The following is a 16918-nucleotide window of genomic DNA, read 5'->3' as shown; positions in this document are numbered from 1 at the left end:
TACAGCCTCCATTGTCTCCCCAGCCAGCCATCATAGCCAATGGTCAAGGATGATTGGGACTGTAGCCCAGCAATACCTGGAGACATAAATTTGGAGATGGATGCTTGAGACCGTGTGAAGTGAAAGTCAAGCTGAAAACCTTTCTAAGCAGGAGAACTATAACTGGAAAGCCCTTGAATCTTCAAGGAGGCCTTCCTGTTCTCTTTGCATTCCTCTCCCCAACAAAAAGTAACTAAATTTGGTGTTGATAATGGTTTTGCCTAGATTCCTTTCTCTTTCTTTCACTTTCTTCTCCTCCATCCCTGAATGGTATCCTGTGCCTCTTTCCAACAAGGAAGTGACTGCAAGTGATGTCACTTCAACTTTACTGGTTTCTGTGTTGCTCCAAGACTGCTGTCACCTCCCAGCCAATTGCTGATAATGACAGTGATAGGCAGCTTGCCCTGCCACACAAGTCACAGCCCTGTCTATCCTGAAGGCTGCCTCTTCTTGCTTGTTCTGCCACGGCCCTTCAGATCAGCTGGAGATGCCCTCCTGGAGGAATCTTTTGTGTGCCAAAGTCAGAACATCAAGGGCAGGCAAGGAGGCAATCTCAGCTGATGGAACTCCATTCTCCTTGGAGGCTAGTTGGAGCTCCAGAATGTCAGAGGCAATGCAAGACCTTTTAATACAGACTTGATTTTTTAGCAGCCTGCAATATGGTGAAGGCTGATTTTGTTGCCTCTTTTTATTAGTTTTGGGAAGTTGTATACTGATTTTATTGTGATATTTTATGGTGGTGTCTGCATAGAGTGCTTCCCACCCCACCTCCTTGTACACTGCTAAGTCATTGAACTGGTGGTATATAAAAAACAACAACGATCTCTCTGTAGTTGGTGTGTATGTGTAGCAGAATGAGGCAGAGAGAAATAAAGAGAAAAAAGATGACTCAAATTCTTTCTCAGTGCAGTATAAAGACTACGTACAGTGGAATAATGATGCAGATTTTCAGTTTTTGAATTGTGGGAGGATGAGTACTTAGTAACATATTTAGGTCTACCAAGTCGGTCACTGGTGTTTATAGACTGCAAAACCTTACTTACACACAGCCAAATTAATGTCACTTTCTCAATAAAGGAACTGATAGGATCAAGCCGTGAAGTACCTACTGAACTGGCACTGTCCCTTACAATCGGTAGCAGCTTAAGATTCCTCCCAACTATGCCTTCCTCCTGAACGGGAGCAAGTGCCAGGTTTAATCCCAGGCCACCGCTGTTGCCGTGCACAGGCTATGTTCCCTGCATGCGCTGAGAGCGATTGCTGCTGCTACTCTCCCATGAACAGGCCAGTGGGTGGACTTCCTTCCTTACCCTCACTCTTCCAGAGGTGATAGTCTCAAAACTTAGATTAAGGTCTCAGCCACACTTAGTGCTCTTTCTAGTCGCAAGTCTGCACTTAAAAGCTCAGTGTCCGAGTGAGTTTTTGGCTTTGCACCAGAGCTTTCCCCGCGAAAACCCTCTCCTTGGCGCTCAGTTGGAACAAATGTTTTCTGCAGTTTGCCATTTGGTCTGATTGAGATTTAAAGAACAGGTTTGTGGACCATAACTGGGAAAAGTGCAGAAAGGGTCAGTGTGCATAAGCCCCAAGGAGAGAGAAGTCTGTTCCTTTTTCAGTTGCGCATCAGCTGCTTTGTCCACCTTCTCTTCCCCCGTCCTCTTGTAGCTACCATTTTGGAAAAGGAACTAGAGCCTAGAGGCAGCTTGTGTATGTCTTGAGGAAAGAGGGAGCGATCCTTTTCTTGAGGCTTGCATTCACCAAAATGCCTCTGCAGAAAAGGGGCTAATTCATGGGCCAGGCTAGACTGGTGGCTGGTGGGAAATGACCTCTTTTCAGTTTTGACAGCATTATCATCATTCCGTGCTTCTCCAGCCAAGGGAGCAATATGAACGGACAATAGGTCTCTCCATTATGTTCATTTCCACTGCAGGAATGCATCAAGATGGGGGCGGCTCACACAGAAGACCTTTGTCCTGATTGGCATCACTTGTCCTTTCTTCTGACCTTCTTAAGACTTCAGAAGTTTTCTCAGTCTAAAGTGGCCGACTTTGTTCAGGGAACAAAGAGTTAAAGGGGGCGGCAGATATCCTCTCTTTGTCCCATCCCCCTCCCAATCCGTCCATTAAAAATGGAGAAAGAAAAGGGAGAGGAGGAAATGCAGTTCAGCGCTGCCATCATGGGGACCATTTTAGAGGCTGAATCTTTGGAGTCTGAAACGGATAAAATATGTGTTTAGTGGGTGAATTTTCAAGCCACAAGGGACGGCAGTCGGACAGAATGTGACAGAGATCAAAAGCTTGTGCTGCTACATGAGTGACTGGAAAGAGTCAAAAAAATGCCTTTAATTATTTTCCTTGGTTCTTCTGTGGTTTTTCTGCTGTGATAAAACTAGAAAGTTTAAGGCAGGAAAAAACCTCTACTGTAGATCTTCCCCATATAGACTTCTCCCTTGCTGGGGCTCCTTTCTTTTCTAAAAAGCAGTCTATGGTATCTTTTTCCTGCAGTCCTTGCCTTCTGGCCTCTTTTAATCACCCTCCTGCCTGCAAGCCAGGGAGGGCAAAAAGGATGCGACTCCCCTGACTGGTCATTTACATTAGATTTATTTGTATCAGTGCAGCTCCATAGGCAATGAGGCTTAATTGGAATGTCTGCGAGAGCTTTGACTTCATTTAGTTGGCGAAGATCACAAATTCCAAAATTATTCACAGGTTCAGTTAGGTTAACCTGCACAAACAATTTAATTGGCTTCTGTTTCATGTGGTGGTGGCTTGCAGCACTTTCCAGTACATTTGTGCTTGCTGATAATGTGCGTTGTGCTGTTCCCATAACAGAAGCTACATCTCATGTTCCTTTCAGCTGAGCTGGGCTGTGGCAACTGGGTTTCTTTCCTCCCGGACATCAGGAATTTCCCAAGATTTGAACAAGAACTCTGGCAAGCTTAGGTGGAATTAGGCTAGCAAATAACCCTAATTTCGCATATACATCACTAGGGCCTTTGAAATATACTCTGAGTCCTGTAGTGATTTCATGCTCTTTATTGCAGCTCGTAAAACAGTGATTAAATTGTCCCCCCAAACCTCAGGCTTTTATATACATTATTTACACAATGAGTCCTGTCTGATTGGCTGATTCTGCTTCCCTCCTGGAGCCTGATTGGTCTTTTCCTGCAGGCCAATCGGTTGTTGCATTCTACAATCCTACCAGCCTAATAGGCTGATTAACTTCCTCCTGGAGCCTGATTGGTCTTTTCCTGCAAGCCAATCAGTTGTTGCATTCTAGGATCCTACTTCCCTATTGTTCTAGGATCCATAACAGCCATAATTAGTGGTGAATGACCAGAAACGAGGTTGATGAAAATGTTGATCCAGTGAGCATTTCCACTTTGGGGATTCTGAGGGAAGGGTCACATGGGTCACATGGAGAAGCTTTTTTTCAGTGGAGCCCAGAGACGGAAGCATGCAGCTGTATTGAGGCAGTACTAGGTGTTGAAATTTTGCACCCCTAACAATTTTGAGCCTGGGGCAACTTGTGCCCCCCCCCAACTCTACACCACTGGTTAGGTCACCTGTGGGGGCAAGTTACCTCCAACAAAAAACACCTTGCTTGCAGGAGCTGCACTGACTGCCAATCTGATACAAGGCCAAGTACTAACAAACAAGGTCCTATGGAGCTCAGGGCCAGGTTACTTGAGAGACCTACTTATCCCTTATAAAACCAGTAGATTCCTGTGGTTTGTGGGGAAATTTCTCCTGCAAGTTCCAAAGACTTAGAAGGCTGCTCCACAGTAATTCAGAACAGGGCTTTTAGTGTGGCTGACTCTGCTCTGTGGCATGCCTGTGAAGATAAAACAGGAACCCACTACCAGCACTTTCTGGAAACAATAGAATACATTTTTTGTTCTGACAGACTTTCTCAGCTGGATAAACGAGTCTTTGCCACAAGTGCCTGCTTGGTTAGGGTTCTCGTTTTGTTTTAAATGGATTTGCTGTTTTTGTTTTTAACCGTTTTTAATAACCTTTTGTCTAAATCGCATCGGAACAGATGTTTAGAAGGTGACTACTTTATCAGCGATGACGAAATAAGTCACACAAAATTTTGTCTTTTATGTTTGCGACACAGAGTTTAGACAGGGCCTCTGACAGGGAGAGTTCTCACATGCATATGCCAGCTTCTGTGTTTTAAAATAATTTGATGACCATCAGCTGAACCTTTCCTCCTGGCACGGTGATGAAATTGTGGGAGCTTTGAATGCTGGTTTTCTGTGGGTCACGTAAAGGAACAGGAAAATGGAAGAAGAAAAAAAGCTCTATAGCCGTTAACAAAATGGTGGGTTGTAAGAACTTCATGGTTGTTAGCCCCATAACTTGCCAACACTATTAGGTGAGTTGACAAGGTGTGCCAAGGACAATTCAGCACAAAAGTCCAGCATTTATGTAGCCTCAATTCATACTGTGGTATGAAGTTATAAGAGACTTCTCTGTAAATTCTCCTTGTACTTCCCCTTAGAATACTGCCTTCTGCAGGAGCCTAGCAACGTATCGGCAAATGAAGATTACTCTGGCTCTATTTTATTTTCAGAAGATTGTCAGATCCCTAACCCTTGCATGAAACTGCGATACCTTTGGAGTAAAGTGTGTACTTCAAGCGTTTTACTGCCTTGAAGTTGACACTCTTTAGTTTGTTCAGCTCCCAAAAAGCCCCAGAGGACAAGAGAAGCAATAAAATATAAATGCATACCTCACAGCAGATTGCCCTGCGTGGGGGCCTGAAAAGCTTAAACCCTTTTAACATTGTGCTTTCTGCATGTGTGTGTGCTGTTTGTTGGTTGAAGTGGCTCTCCACTCCACCCCCCTCCATTTTTGAATTGGTCCCACATGAAAAGAGGAATTTAATCATACAGGTCCTGGAATGTTATTGTTTTATAACAAATTGATACCAGGAACTAAAGCTGAGGAGGGTGTTTGGATTTTTTTTCTCCCTTCTCTTTCTCTTTCTCTTTTCTTTTTTGTATGTGAAAAAAAATAAATGTGATTCAAAGTACACTTGAAAGCTGTTGGGAAATATGAATGTGCTTTTGAAGTAAAAAAGAATTCCATTTGTTAAACAGAAAATGAAGCTGTGCACTTCAGCTTTCAGTTTTACACCGCAAATAAAATGGCAGACTTTTGCTTTCTTGTTTCCCCTCTTCCTCAGACTCCCCCCAACCCCGTTCCGCCCTCTATCTTAAAAGCCCAGCATGGTGTTTAAAATGCTAAGAAGCCAGCTGGGAATAAAGGAAGCTAAAGCAGCTTAGAGAAATCCTAGATGGACTTTAAGCTCTTGTTGATATGGTTACTAAATGGCTCAGGTAGGAGCAGGGACGGCAGAGCGGTCAGAACTGTGTCACTGTGGACAATATGGCACAGAATGCCAGGTGTGGAAAGGAGCAAGGCCGGGTCAGCCTGGGAAATGTGAATTCAGCTCCCTGGTTCATGGGTGTGCACTCTGCACAGCCTCGAAATAATCTCCATTCCCTTCATACATAAAGAATCCAAAGGGAATATAGCATGAGGAACAGGTCACACAGTCGCTGGCATGTTCTTTGGTCTTGGAGGGATTGGGGACAGACTTTCGGTTTGCTTGTGGTAAACTGCTCTTGACCAATCTGAGGCTGTGCTGCAGGTTGGGCCCACCTCTGAAGAGTTGGAGTGCAACTTCTTGTTTTAATCTAAGTCCGTGATTAGGTGCCCTTGTGTTCTCCCCCCTCCCCCATGAAATGAATGAGTAACTGTGGACTCATTCAGCCTTCCTTTTTCTGCTGTACCTTCCAAGCACAGGCCTGCACTTTAAACCTCTTTGTCCAAGAGAGGTTGTGGTGTTGGTGTTTGTTTTGTCCCCCCTAGGAAAACCCACAATCCACAGAAAACCTGATTGCCATTTACTCCAGTTCAGCAGCAAAACTCTGGTTTTCCTGGAGAAAGCGCTGGGCCAAAAAAAAAGACCACTTGGACATTGGGCTTTAAAGCCCAGACCTGTACCTAGAAATATGGCACAAAAAGGCTGAGTGAGCCCTATGTTATTGGTGGCATTTTTGAAACAAACAAACAAAAAAGTGATAATATACTCCTTGTTATTTGCATTCGCCCTGACAATATTAACCTAGTTTGCTTATCAGGTTGTTGCAGTGCATGTAAATACCAGTAAGTTCCTAAAAATATGTACAAATGTGACATTTCGTTATCTGCATGTGCAGAATCTTCAGTTTCCAACATGGAACCTGGCAAAGGAATTGGATATTTAGGTTTTCTTGGTTTAGCAAAAATATTAGGAATATACAGTATTTGAAAACATGCATTCAAATGAATATGTTTGGGGGCAGCGGAGCAGTGAGAGGGGAAGCTTCCGGGTGTAGATAGCAATGTGTCTGGTTGCCTATGGTGAATAGAACCACCTCTAGGGGATCAGGCATGGGAAATGCATTTTGTGGAAGAGGATGAACGTGAGTTAGAAAGCCAACAGGTGGAGTTTTCAAAATATTGTGCACTGGTAGCTTTCAAGGACTTATTAATCGAGATTGGGGAAATATTTGTTGTTGTTTAGTCGTTTAGTCGTGTCCAACTCTTCGTGACCCCACGGACCAGAGCACGCCAGGCACTCCTGTCTTCCACTGCCTCCCGCAGTTTGGTCAGACTCATGCTGGTAGCTTCAAGAACACTGTCCAACCATCTCGTCCTCTGTCGTCCCCTTCTCCTTGTGCCCTCCATCTTTCCCAGCATCAGGGTCTTTTCCAGGGAGTCTTCTCTTCTCATGAGGTGGCCAAAGTATTGGAGCCTCAGCTTCACGATCTGTTCTTCCAGTGAGCACTCAGGGCTGATTTCCTTCAGAATGGAGAGGTTTGATCTTCTTGCAGTCCATGGGACTCTCAAGAGTCTCCTCCAGCACCAGAATTCAAAAGCATCAATTCTTAGCCGATCAGCCTTCTTTATGGTCCAGCTCTCACTTCCATACATCACTACTGGAAAAACCATAGCTTTACTCCTTGCCAAAATTTGGGGTGGCACATTCGTGTTCCTCCCCCTGCTGACATGTTTCACTTTGCTGCCATTGCTCTTTGAAACTGTGCCCCTTGCACTTTTGCAAAACATTGTGAAGCGTAACAGCTTGTGCAATAGGGGAAGGGTTGTAGCTCAGTGTTGGAGCACTGGCTTTGCATGCAAGAAGGTACCTGGTTCAATCCCCAGCCTCTCCAGGTAGAGCTGGGAGAGGTCCCTGCCTGAAACCATGGAGAGCAGCTGCCAGTCAGTGCAGACAGTACTGAGCTAGATGGACCAACGGCGTGGCTCTGAATAAGGCTGCTTCATCCTCTGTTACTAATAGTTCCATTTATTGGCTGTCCACCTTGTATTCAGAGCTTCTTTGTCCACAGCTGCTTACATTCACGGGAATGGTTGGCTTGAAATTCCTTCCGAAAACCATCAGGGAGAGTCAGCTGCTTGCTAACTACTGTATTTAACGCAATATGGTTTGTGCAGCCGAGCCAACTAGACAAAATAATAAAAGGCACCCAGCCCATTACTGCATCGCCCAGACCACAAACCAAGGAGTCGCCAGCTCACTTTCGCATTCCCAGGCCCTAAAATGTGTGCTAAAAATAGAGGACGGCTTTTCTGGTTAGGCTGCTCCTCCGTTCTCAGCTATTTCGGTGGAGAGAAGGATACAATGTGCTTGCCAGGGGGAGAGAGGGAAGCATTTCTGTGAAGCATTTATTGAGAGGAAATGTAAGTTTGGGGCAATGCCTGGTAGATTATGGGCACAAAGCTAATAATGGCAGAGGTGAATAACAGGAAGTGAGAAGGGGAATAAGAGAGGAAAGACTGCTTCCAGACAACAAGAAGACAGATAGGAAGTTGCTTTATGCAGAGACAGACTATTGCACCACCTCATGCCCCTCAACTGTCCCGGGAAAACCAGAGCATCCTGTATTTTCATGCAAGAGCACAGTGGCCATTTTTGGGTGCCATGAATCTCGCACCACAATCTCACCCCCCCCAAAAAAAGCGCTTTTTGGAGGGCTGCAATCTCACACAGGTCACGTGACACACGCAGGAGTGTGCCCCTGGAATATGGCGCCCCAGTTTTCCCCAGTATTATCTACACCAGAAGTAGCTAACCTTGTGCCAGCTGGACTACAATTCCCATCAGCATCAGCCCGCTAATGGATGATGGGAATTGGAGTCCAGCAACTACTGGAGGGCCACCACTTTGGCTATTCCTGGTCTACATTGACTTGCAGCCATTTTCCAGGATTTCAGACAGGGCGTCTTTTCTCAGCCTTACCTGGAGATGTCGGGTTGAACCTGATGCCTTCTGCATACAACACTCGTGGTCTACCCCTGAGCTTCAACCCTCCCTTCCAATGGTTTATCAGACATTTTAAAACCCTCCATACATTTGAATAAATATCCCCTCCTCTTGGGCAAAAGTAACCATCCTACTTCCCCCAACCACCTCCCCAGCTGGCTGCCTTTCTGCCCTAATTCCTGGACTTCCTTTTCGTCTCTCTCCACCAATCTTTTTCTTATCTGTATCTCTTCCCTGCTCTGTAGTTAAAGGGATGTGTTTTCCCTTCCTCCTACAGCAGGAGATTTGCCACCATGGCCAGATAGTGGTTTTGGCATTCTACCTTTGATTCGATGCTAGTAAATACGGCTTTTAAAAGTCTGCATGCACACAAATGAATTAATGTGTCTGAACTTTGCAGTCGCGCACCCCCCCCACCCCCCCAAAAAAGGTGGCAGCACTTTTCATGGCAGGTTGGGTACAAAGTTATCGGTTGTCTTTGCTCCCTCTGCTGGCAGGAAGTGAAACTTGTGACAATCCGAATGGTGCTCTTTCTGTAGGTATTGTGTTCATAGAAACCCTAGTTTCGAGCTCTTGGAAGTCTGAAATCAGGGGCAAAAGCTAGTAAGAAATACAGTAGATGTATGTTGGAACAGAAGGCGCAGCTGGACTCAAATGAGGGAGGTATTCAGCATTGTTCAGTTACCCCAACCCATCTCTCTACCCAGTTGGTGTTTGCTTTGTTGGTTTTTTTGCAAGCATCTCCTGTTTCTCATCCCCAGTGTGGGCAAGAGACCTCTGGACCAACTGGCTACGGACTTTGAGGCTAACGTTGTTTGATTTCGGAGTGATATTTTCTTAAAAGACAAAACAAAAAAACTATTTTTATTAAAGCTTGAGAGAGAGAGAGAGAGAGAGAGAGAGAGAGAGAGAGAAAGAGAGAGAGAAAGAAAGAAAGAAAGAAAGAAAGAGAAATATCAAGCTTTTTTTTTTTAAAGCAAGAAAACCAAAAGAAGAATTTTTTTTTAATAAGGAAAGACTTCCAATTCTCCATCTATCAGCTGTAAAAACGTATGGAAAACTTATTCCATAACATCCAATTCTTCTGCTTTCCATAAGGTATCCATCTCTGGCCTGTGAAAGTGTGGGGAGGTAGACTGTTATGATGATGATCATTTTACTACAGTGGTACCTTGGTTTAAGAACAGCTTAGTTTGTGAACAACTTGGATTAAGAACGCTGCAAACCCGGAAGTAGGTGTTTTGGTTTGTGAACTTTGCCTTGGAATAAGAACATGTTTCGCTTCCTGTTGAGTGCGTTCCATTTGTAAATTGAGTCCCCCACTGCTATGGGAAAGCACACCTTGGTTTAAGAATGCTTTGGTTTAAGAACAGACTTCTGGAACGGATGAAGTTCATAAACCAAGGCACCACTGTATTAGCTTCCTTCCATTATGTTTTTATCATTGGTGTTCCATAATGTGTTTCTAATGTTGTGCACTGCTCTGGGATCTTCAGATTAAGGGCGGTATATAAATTGAAATAATACCAATACATTACTACTAATAATAAGCCAGCCTTTTTTTTCAGTCTTCAGACCTAGATATCTAGAGCTCATTTTTCTTTTCGTGCAAAAAGTCCATAAGGGGTGGCTTTGGAGCAATCTTGACTCTGCACTGATTTCAGCTCCTCTTGTTTTTATGGACTGACTCCACATTCCTCCACAGCTACTGGCCTCATTAAATAATGTTTATGAATCTCCTATGTGTCATCTAGTGTGGACCTGCCCACATTAGGATTTTTTTTAATGTTGCATGCCATTCTGTATTCACTACCCTGGAAATCTTATAGTAAGTCAATGACCCAAGAGGGTCAGTGTCAGCAGCTACACTAAGGACTCATTCACACATCTGTTTGTCCCCCGAGGCATGGGCCTGGGAGGATTTCCTTTTGTCCTGCCACTTTCCCCAGGAAAACCCACGGTTTACTGCTGAATTGAAACCAATGTCCATCGGGATTCAGCACTAAACCACGGGTTCTCCCAGGGGGGAGTGGTGTGACAAAAGGGAAAACCAAAACAAAAACTCTTGGACCCGTGCCTAAAATCATGGGACAAGCAGAAGACATTGCAAGACACGTGGGTGGCGCTGTGGTCTAAACCACTGAGCCTCTTGGGCTTGCCGATCAGAAGGTTGGCGGTTCGAATCCCCGCAGCTGAGTGAGCTGCCATTGCTCTGTCCCAGCTCCTGCCAACCGAGCAGTTTAAAAGCACACCAGTGCAAATAGATAAATAAGTGCTGCTGTGGCAGGAAGGTAAACAGCGTTTCCGTGTGCTCTGGCTTCTGTCATGGTGTTCCGTTGCGCCAGAAGCGGTTTAGTCATGCTGGCCACATGACCCGGAAAGCTGTCTGCGGACAAATGCCAGCTCCCTCGGCCTGAAAGCGAGATGAGCGCCGCAACCCCATAGTCGCCTTTGACTAGATTTAACTGTCCAGGGGTCCTGTACCTTATTGCGAAACAAAGAGAAGGGTGGATGAGCCCTTACAGAAAATGCTGTTAGGAGGGAATGGTGATGAAAAACTTACAGGGGTTCCGGTTAAGAGAACTGCACTGCCATGCTTAATTTATAACCTTTTTGCTTATTGGTTTTTGCTCACCCAGTCAGAGCAATAGAAACCATTTATATAGGATGATCCAGAGACCTGGTATCAGGTTTGATATTTCTCTAAATTTCTGCCGTGAAGTAGGAGACAGGGAATGGCACAATAAAGGATAGATACACCCAGAATTGCCCTGTAGCAGCCTTAACCAGCCTGGTGTCGTCCGTCCCCCCCATATTTTGTACCATGGAACCCATCATCCCTGGGTGGCACAGTACATCCCTGAGATTTGCAGTACAAAACAACCCTGGAAAGCACCAAATTCATGAAGGCTTCTTTATTGCTTTCCATTCATTTATGTAGCTCAGAAGGACCCAATACCACAGCCAAAGATACTTTGGCTGGCTTGGGCTCTTGTGCCCTTTAAATTTGGCAGGATGCTTAGAAAGAACATACAGCTTGACCCTCTCTCTTTCCCCTCTTCTGTGTCCTTTGCAGATGACGTTTCTCCCTATTTCAAGACGGAGCCGGTGCGTACACAGGTTCACCTGGAGGGAAACCGCTTGGTCCTGACCTGCATGGCAGAAGGCAGCTGGCCTCTGGAGTTCAAATGGCTGCACGACAACAGGGAGCTGACCAAATTCTCTCTAGAGTACAGGTACGTCGCAGGTGGCCTTTCGCTCTTCGGGGCTCTGTGAAGTGGCAGCGAGCGTTCCTCCCTCCACCTGGAGCCTTGTCCCTGCAGGCTGCTTCCTGTCATTATCCCCATGGTAGCAGAAGCCCCTGGGGCATGTGTCATCTGCAGCTCTCAGCTGGTGCACAGGAACCATTCCGGTTCTTTAATCAATTTATTTTCTTTTATAGCAGCTTAAAAAAAAAATAGTGACTTTGGGGAGGGGGGTGGAGAGCGTTCAGTTGTTTGACGCATGCAAAAGGTCACACATGAAACGCTAGAAGTGTGAGATTTTCTATGAAGTTTGGCAAAGCTAGAAAGGTGGAGGGGGGGTGGCAGTGCCCAGAGCAAACAGGAACGCCATGAGGCAGGGCTTGTCCACACTTCCACTAGTGCGGTGCCTATAAAGTAGCCTTTCTCAACCTGTGGGTCCCCAGATGTTGTTGAACTACAACTCCCATCACCCCTAGCTAGCAAGGCCAGAGCTCAGGGATGATGGGAGTTGTAGTCCAACAACATCTGGGGACCCACAGGTTGAGAACCGCTGCAAGGATGGGTGCTAGTGGTTTTCTGCTTGACCCAGGCCTTTGCCCTCATCCTTTCCAAGGGAAAACCCGCTCTTTGCCAACAGATAGTAACAAATGGCTATCCAGGGGAAAGCTGAACTGTTTGCTTTGGTTGAGTGCTAAAGAATTGTTTTCCCTGGGGGGAAAGTAGCTAAAGTGTGGACTTAAGCAGTCAGTTAACTCTAACCAGAGTGTGATGGATCCCCCAGCTCATGAATCCTTAAAGCCAAAAACAGAAGGAACGTTTTCAGGGAAACTATATTTCGTCCTTATCTAAAAGGTAAAGGTAAAGGTACCCCTGCCCGTACGGGCCAGTCTTGACAGACTCTGGGGTTGTGCGCCCATCTCACTTAAGAGGCCAGGGGCCAGCGCTGTCCGGAGACACTTCCGGGTCACGTGGCCAGCGTGACAAAGCTGCATCTGGCGAGCCAGAGCCGCACACGGAAACGCCGTTTACCTTCCCGCTGCTAAGCGGTCCCTATTTATCTACTTGCACCTGGAGGTGCTTTCGAACTGCTAGGTTGGCAGGCGCTGGGACCGAGCAGCGGGAGCGCACCCCGCCGCAGGGATTCGAACCACCGACCTTTTGATCGGCAAGTCCTAGGCGCTGAGGCTTTAACCCACAGCGCCACCTGCGTCCTTATCTAACATCTCCTTAAAAAGACAAAACTGAAAAGAATTTGTCCACCAGTTGTCAGTCAAGCACCCCTCTCCCCGCAGGGCTGGCCGTTCCCAAATAATTCAAAACAAACTCCCTTGAAGATGCAAGCAGATGTAGCAGTTGCAACATCATGTTTATTGGGCCAGGTTTGCCCCACTGAAAAAAGTAGATTCCTTCTCTCTAGTGTCTCCTTTCTTATTACTGATTTGCAAACTAGCGCCCCAAATTCTGCCTCTGCCCAAGATGGAAACTTGCTGCTTAGATCAGGAGTAGGCACAGTACACATTTGCGGAATCTACTTTTGTTTGTACTAGAACTCCCAAGATCCGCCAACCAGAGCAAGTTTTTCTTGATTTTAATATTCTATCTTTTTTGTGGACATGGGTAGCGCTGTGGGTTAAACGAAAGAGCCTAGGACTTGCCGATCAGAAGGTTGGCTGTTCGAATCCCCGCGATAGGTTGAGCTCCCGTTGCTTGGTCCCCGCTCCTGCCAACCTAGCAGTTCGAAAGCACGTCAGAGTGCAAGTAGATAAATAGGTACGGCTCCGGCAGGAAGGTAAATGGTGTTTCCGTGCACTGCTCTGGTTTGCCCGAAGCAGCTTAGTCATGCTGGCCACATGACCTGTATGTAGGGAGCTGTATGCTGGCTCCCTCGGCCAATAAAGCGAGATGAGCGCCGCAACCCCAGAGTCGGCCATGACTGGACCTAATGGTCAGGGGTCCCTTTACCTTTACCTTTTTATAATAATAATAATAATAATAATAATAATAATAATAATAATAATAAAGCAGTGTGGTTTTTTAAATGAAATAAATAAATGGAGAGAGTTCAAAAGATGGGCTCCCTCTGCCCGAAACATCTGGCCCCTTGGTGAGCCAGTTCCAAACCCCCTTGAACTGGGTCAGATGTGAAAGGGGTTCCAACACACTACCCAGTTCACCCTGCTATTGCCCTGCCCCCATTCACCAGGGAAACAAAGAACATAAGAAGACCCTTATAAGATGAGACCAGGGGCCTATCAGTTCCAGCCTTCGCAGTGGACAACAATGCCTCTGCGTAACCCACAAGCAGGAGTGCAGCATCCCTCTCCTGCCCAAGCCTTGCCTTGGGAAAGCGGGAGGGTGCACCTATTGGGAGATGTTTGTAAGGAGGAAACTGGCAAGGAAGGCTGGAATGTTTCTTGCATTTGGGCATTTTGAGAGTTCCTACGGAACGCTCCAAAGGGGAGGGGGTTGGTGCATCGCTGCAAGCTACTAAGTGCCGATCAATGTAAAATTCGCTTCCCTAGAGTATGGCCTCGTTGGCCATATAACAAATTTCCTGGCTTTCATATCCCTCAGTTTCAGGAAGACCTATAAAAAAAAAAATCCTTGCTGACATGATGTCCTGCAAGCTTCAGATATGAGACTCGCCCTAGCCGAATTAATCCACCCCTAATAGGAAGACATCCTCTCTTGATTTAAAGACTTCAAGTGATTTGGGAGCTCTTCTCAGCCTCCTCTGGTGAGCAATTCCTGTGTTTTAATTACTGTCACAGCTAGGAAATGCACTTATTTTAAGCTTGTCCAATTACTTCTCCCAGGTACGGGAACATGTTAGCCCTCTGACTGCAAGATTGAACAGCGTGCTACGAAGCTGTGGCTTACCCGTGTTCAAATATTTATATACATTGATCACATCTCCCCTTCAGCCCTTCTCATGGTTAAGCCAGACAGATAAGGTTCTCAGTGAGAGAAAAATGGGGACGGGGTGTTCGTTCCAGCCATTTGGAAGTGTTAGCCTTTCCACAATGTATATATATATTCCCCCCCCCTTTTCTTGTATACAATTCATGCTTGCATAAAACCAGATAACTTGCTAAGCTGTCAGATGGCAAAGGTGGTTGCTCACGAGTAACCAGGCAGGACTCCGACCTGTCCTTTTCAGGGGTTTTTTAGGTGTAAAGCTATTTACAGTGCAGAACCTCAAAATTCATCTCTGCCTCAATCGCTAGCAGAATCTGGGAGTGCTTGTTTCCTGGACCTCCCCCAGCATAAAAGTCTCGTTACGCCCAGCCTTTTCCTTCCTTCCCTCTTTGCGCTTTAGACTTTTGTGCAGGGTGGGCGACAGAATGGGTGTGCTTCCCTCCTGGCCAGCTTTGGCAGGAGTGGTGTTGAGGCTCCTACTAGCATCCTCTGGTCTTTTCACCTCTTCCTCACTGGAGGTGGGGTTTTCCTCATCACCGGAAGAAGAACTGCTTCGCAAGATTTTCGGAGGCTCCCTGTAACACAACTGCTCCTCTGTTTCCCGCCCCTGTTTTGATGGCAGTTCCCTGACATAAGCGCTTCACTTTTCTGAGTTCAGAGCCATCTATAGTACCTGACGCACATTTGTTGACTACTGACAAGCCCAGTAGAACAGACCTTTGCTTATCATTGACTTCTGAGACTGTAACAGTGCAAATCTGTACTAGGAGGTAAGTTCCATTGTGTCCAATGGGATTTTTCTCTCATCTAAGTATGCATAGGGTTGCAGACTAATTCATGTTGCGGGTCCATGTTATATGCAGCTGCAGTGCTGCAGCTGCTGGGGCAGAGATGAGGAGGGGCAGTCAAGAGATTGGGGGAGCTTCGTGTTGGTAATGGCAGCATCCTGCAGGGATGCAAGATGTTGATGCCACCAACCCAAAGCTCCCCTTCCTGATGCTTCCATTTTGAGTTACTCAGCCTGAGCGCACATTGAACTGTTCATAGACTGAGTTGCACCTGATTATCTAGTGGCAGAAAAGCTCATGGCAAGAGGAGGAGGAGACAGCAAAAGTAAATTGTGATAGTCATTTCCGGCAGTGGTTGGTTCCTGGGCTTTAGACTTTAGCCGTCTTACGGTAACCTTGCATAATATAAATAGAATACACTGATGAGCATTGAGTGACTAATTCTAGATCACATCTTTTTATATATATAAAAAGTTAAAAGAAAAAAAATATTACAAACTGAACCTTAAGGCATAGTCCTGATGTAAAAATAATAATAATAGTAAAGTTTGCACAAGGACTGAAGTGGAGAGAGACTGCAAGTTGGTAGTATAAAAGTCTTTCATGGTTTTTTCCCTAGCCACACCAAATTTTTGCAATAGTTTCTCAGAAAGTGTGATGTCCCAACCCAAATTACGTTACACCGTTTCCCTACATTTAAACCCTTTCCTTCTTTCCAATTTCTAGCTGTCAATATTCCTGCTGCCATCACTTCTTAACATTGCCCCTTTGAATATTTATACTTCTGAGATTCTTACTTTATTTGCATTTTCAAACGGGAGACCTAAAACTGATAATAATAGCTGAGCTTTGTGTCTGAGCTAGCCTGTCTCTCAAGCAGATAGCACCTTGTGCATTGGCAAAATATACATCAGATATACCAGGTGCCGAAGAACAATTGTCAATCTGGCTTTCGCTGCTTATTAATTTGTGTAATACTTGTCCTTCTCTGTTAATTTGTTGCCATTTTGTCTGAGCACACGGAAGATGAAAAGCACCTCTAGTTGCTTTTGACGCTTTTGTAGAGTTGTTCCTTCTTCAAATAGCTTGTTAATTACCCTCCATTCTGATTGCTATCGTTTATCTGCCGTTTGCTGGTAACTCTGTGCCTCCTGGTTTTCAGCAGTCTCTCTCCATCCTGCCTTAGAAAACTGACAAAAATAATAATAATAATGAAAAGCTTCCTTCCATCTCTTTTGCTCACACTTGGGCCCTGCCGGTAATTTGAAAAGAAAGCGAGTGTCATGGAGTCACAGCCACTTGAGGCTTGTTTTTAAATCAAGCCTATGCTTCTCTGCATCTCCTCTGTGTATGAATGTGTGTGTCATCCTCCCCATTTTAATCAATAATTCAGCCCGAGACAAGCTATTTCCCCATTTAAAGGCATCAAACTTGAAGGCATCTTGCTGCCATGGCAACACCTCCTCACTCTAGGACCCCAGGAAGAAAGGCAGTTTCGCCAAGTGTGCAGTCCCTTCACTGACAGATGCTCAAAAAAGCTGCCTTCGATGCCAGGCCTACATCACACGCTGTGGACAGCAGCTTCAAGTC

The 16918-nt window shown here is 45.6% G+C and overlaps 1 protein-coding gene across 11 annotated transcripts in view; it reads left to right on the top strand.

Moving 5' to 3' along the window:
- The window catches only part of SDK2 (sidekick cell adhesion molecule 2), a 331653-nt gene that overhangs the window by 172286 nt on the left and 142449 nt on the right, over positions 1–16918 (top strand). For all 11 annotated transcript variants that reach the window (XM_083727356.1, XM_083727353.1, XM_083727349.1 and 8 more), the window contains exon 2: positions 11453–11612. In XM_083727356.1, the coding sequence (XP_083583482.1) occupies positions 11453–11612 (160 nt within the window). The remainder of the gene's footprint in view (positions 1–11452; positions 11613–16918) is intronic.

Source organism: Podarcis gaigeae (assembly GCF_964106915.1).
Source record: "Podarcis gaigeae genome assembly, chromosome: 2".
NCBI lineage: Eukaryota > Metazoa > Chordata > Lepidosauria > Squamata > Lacertidae > Podarcis > Podarcis gaigeae.
Note: the sequence above shows the minus strand (reverse complement) of the source record. Positions and strands in the feature narration are given on the sequence as shown.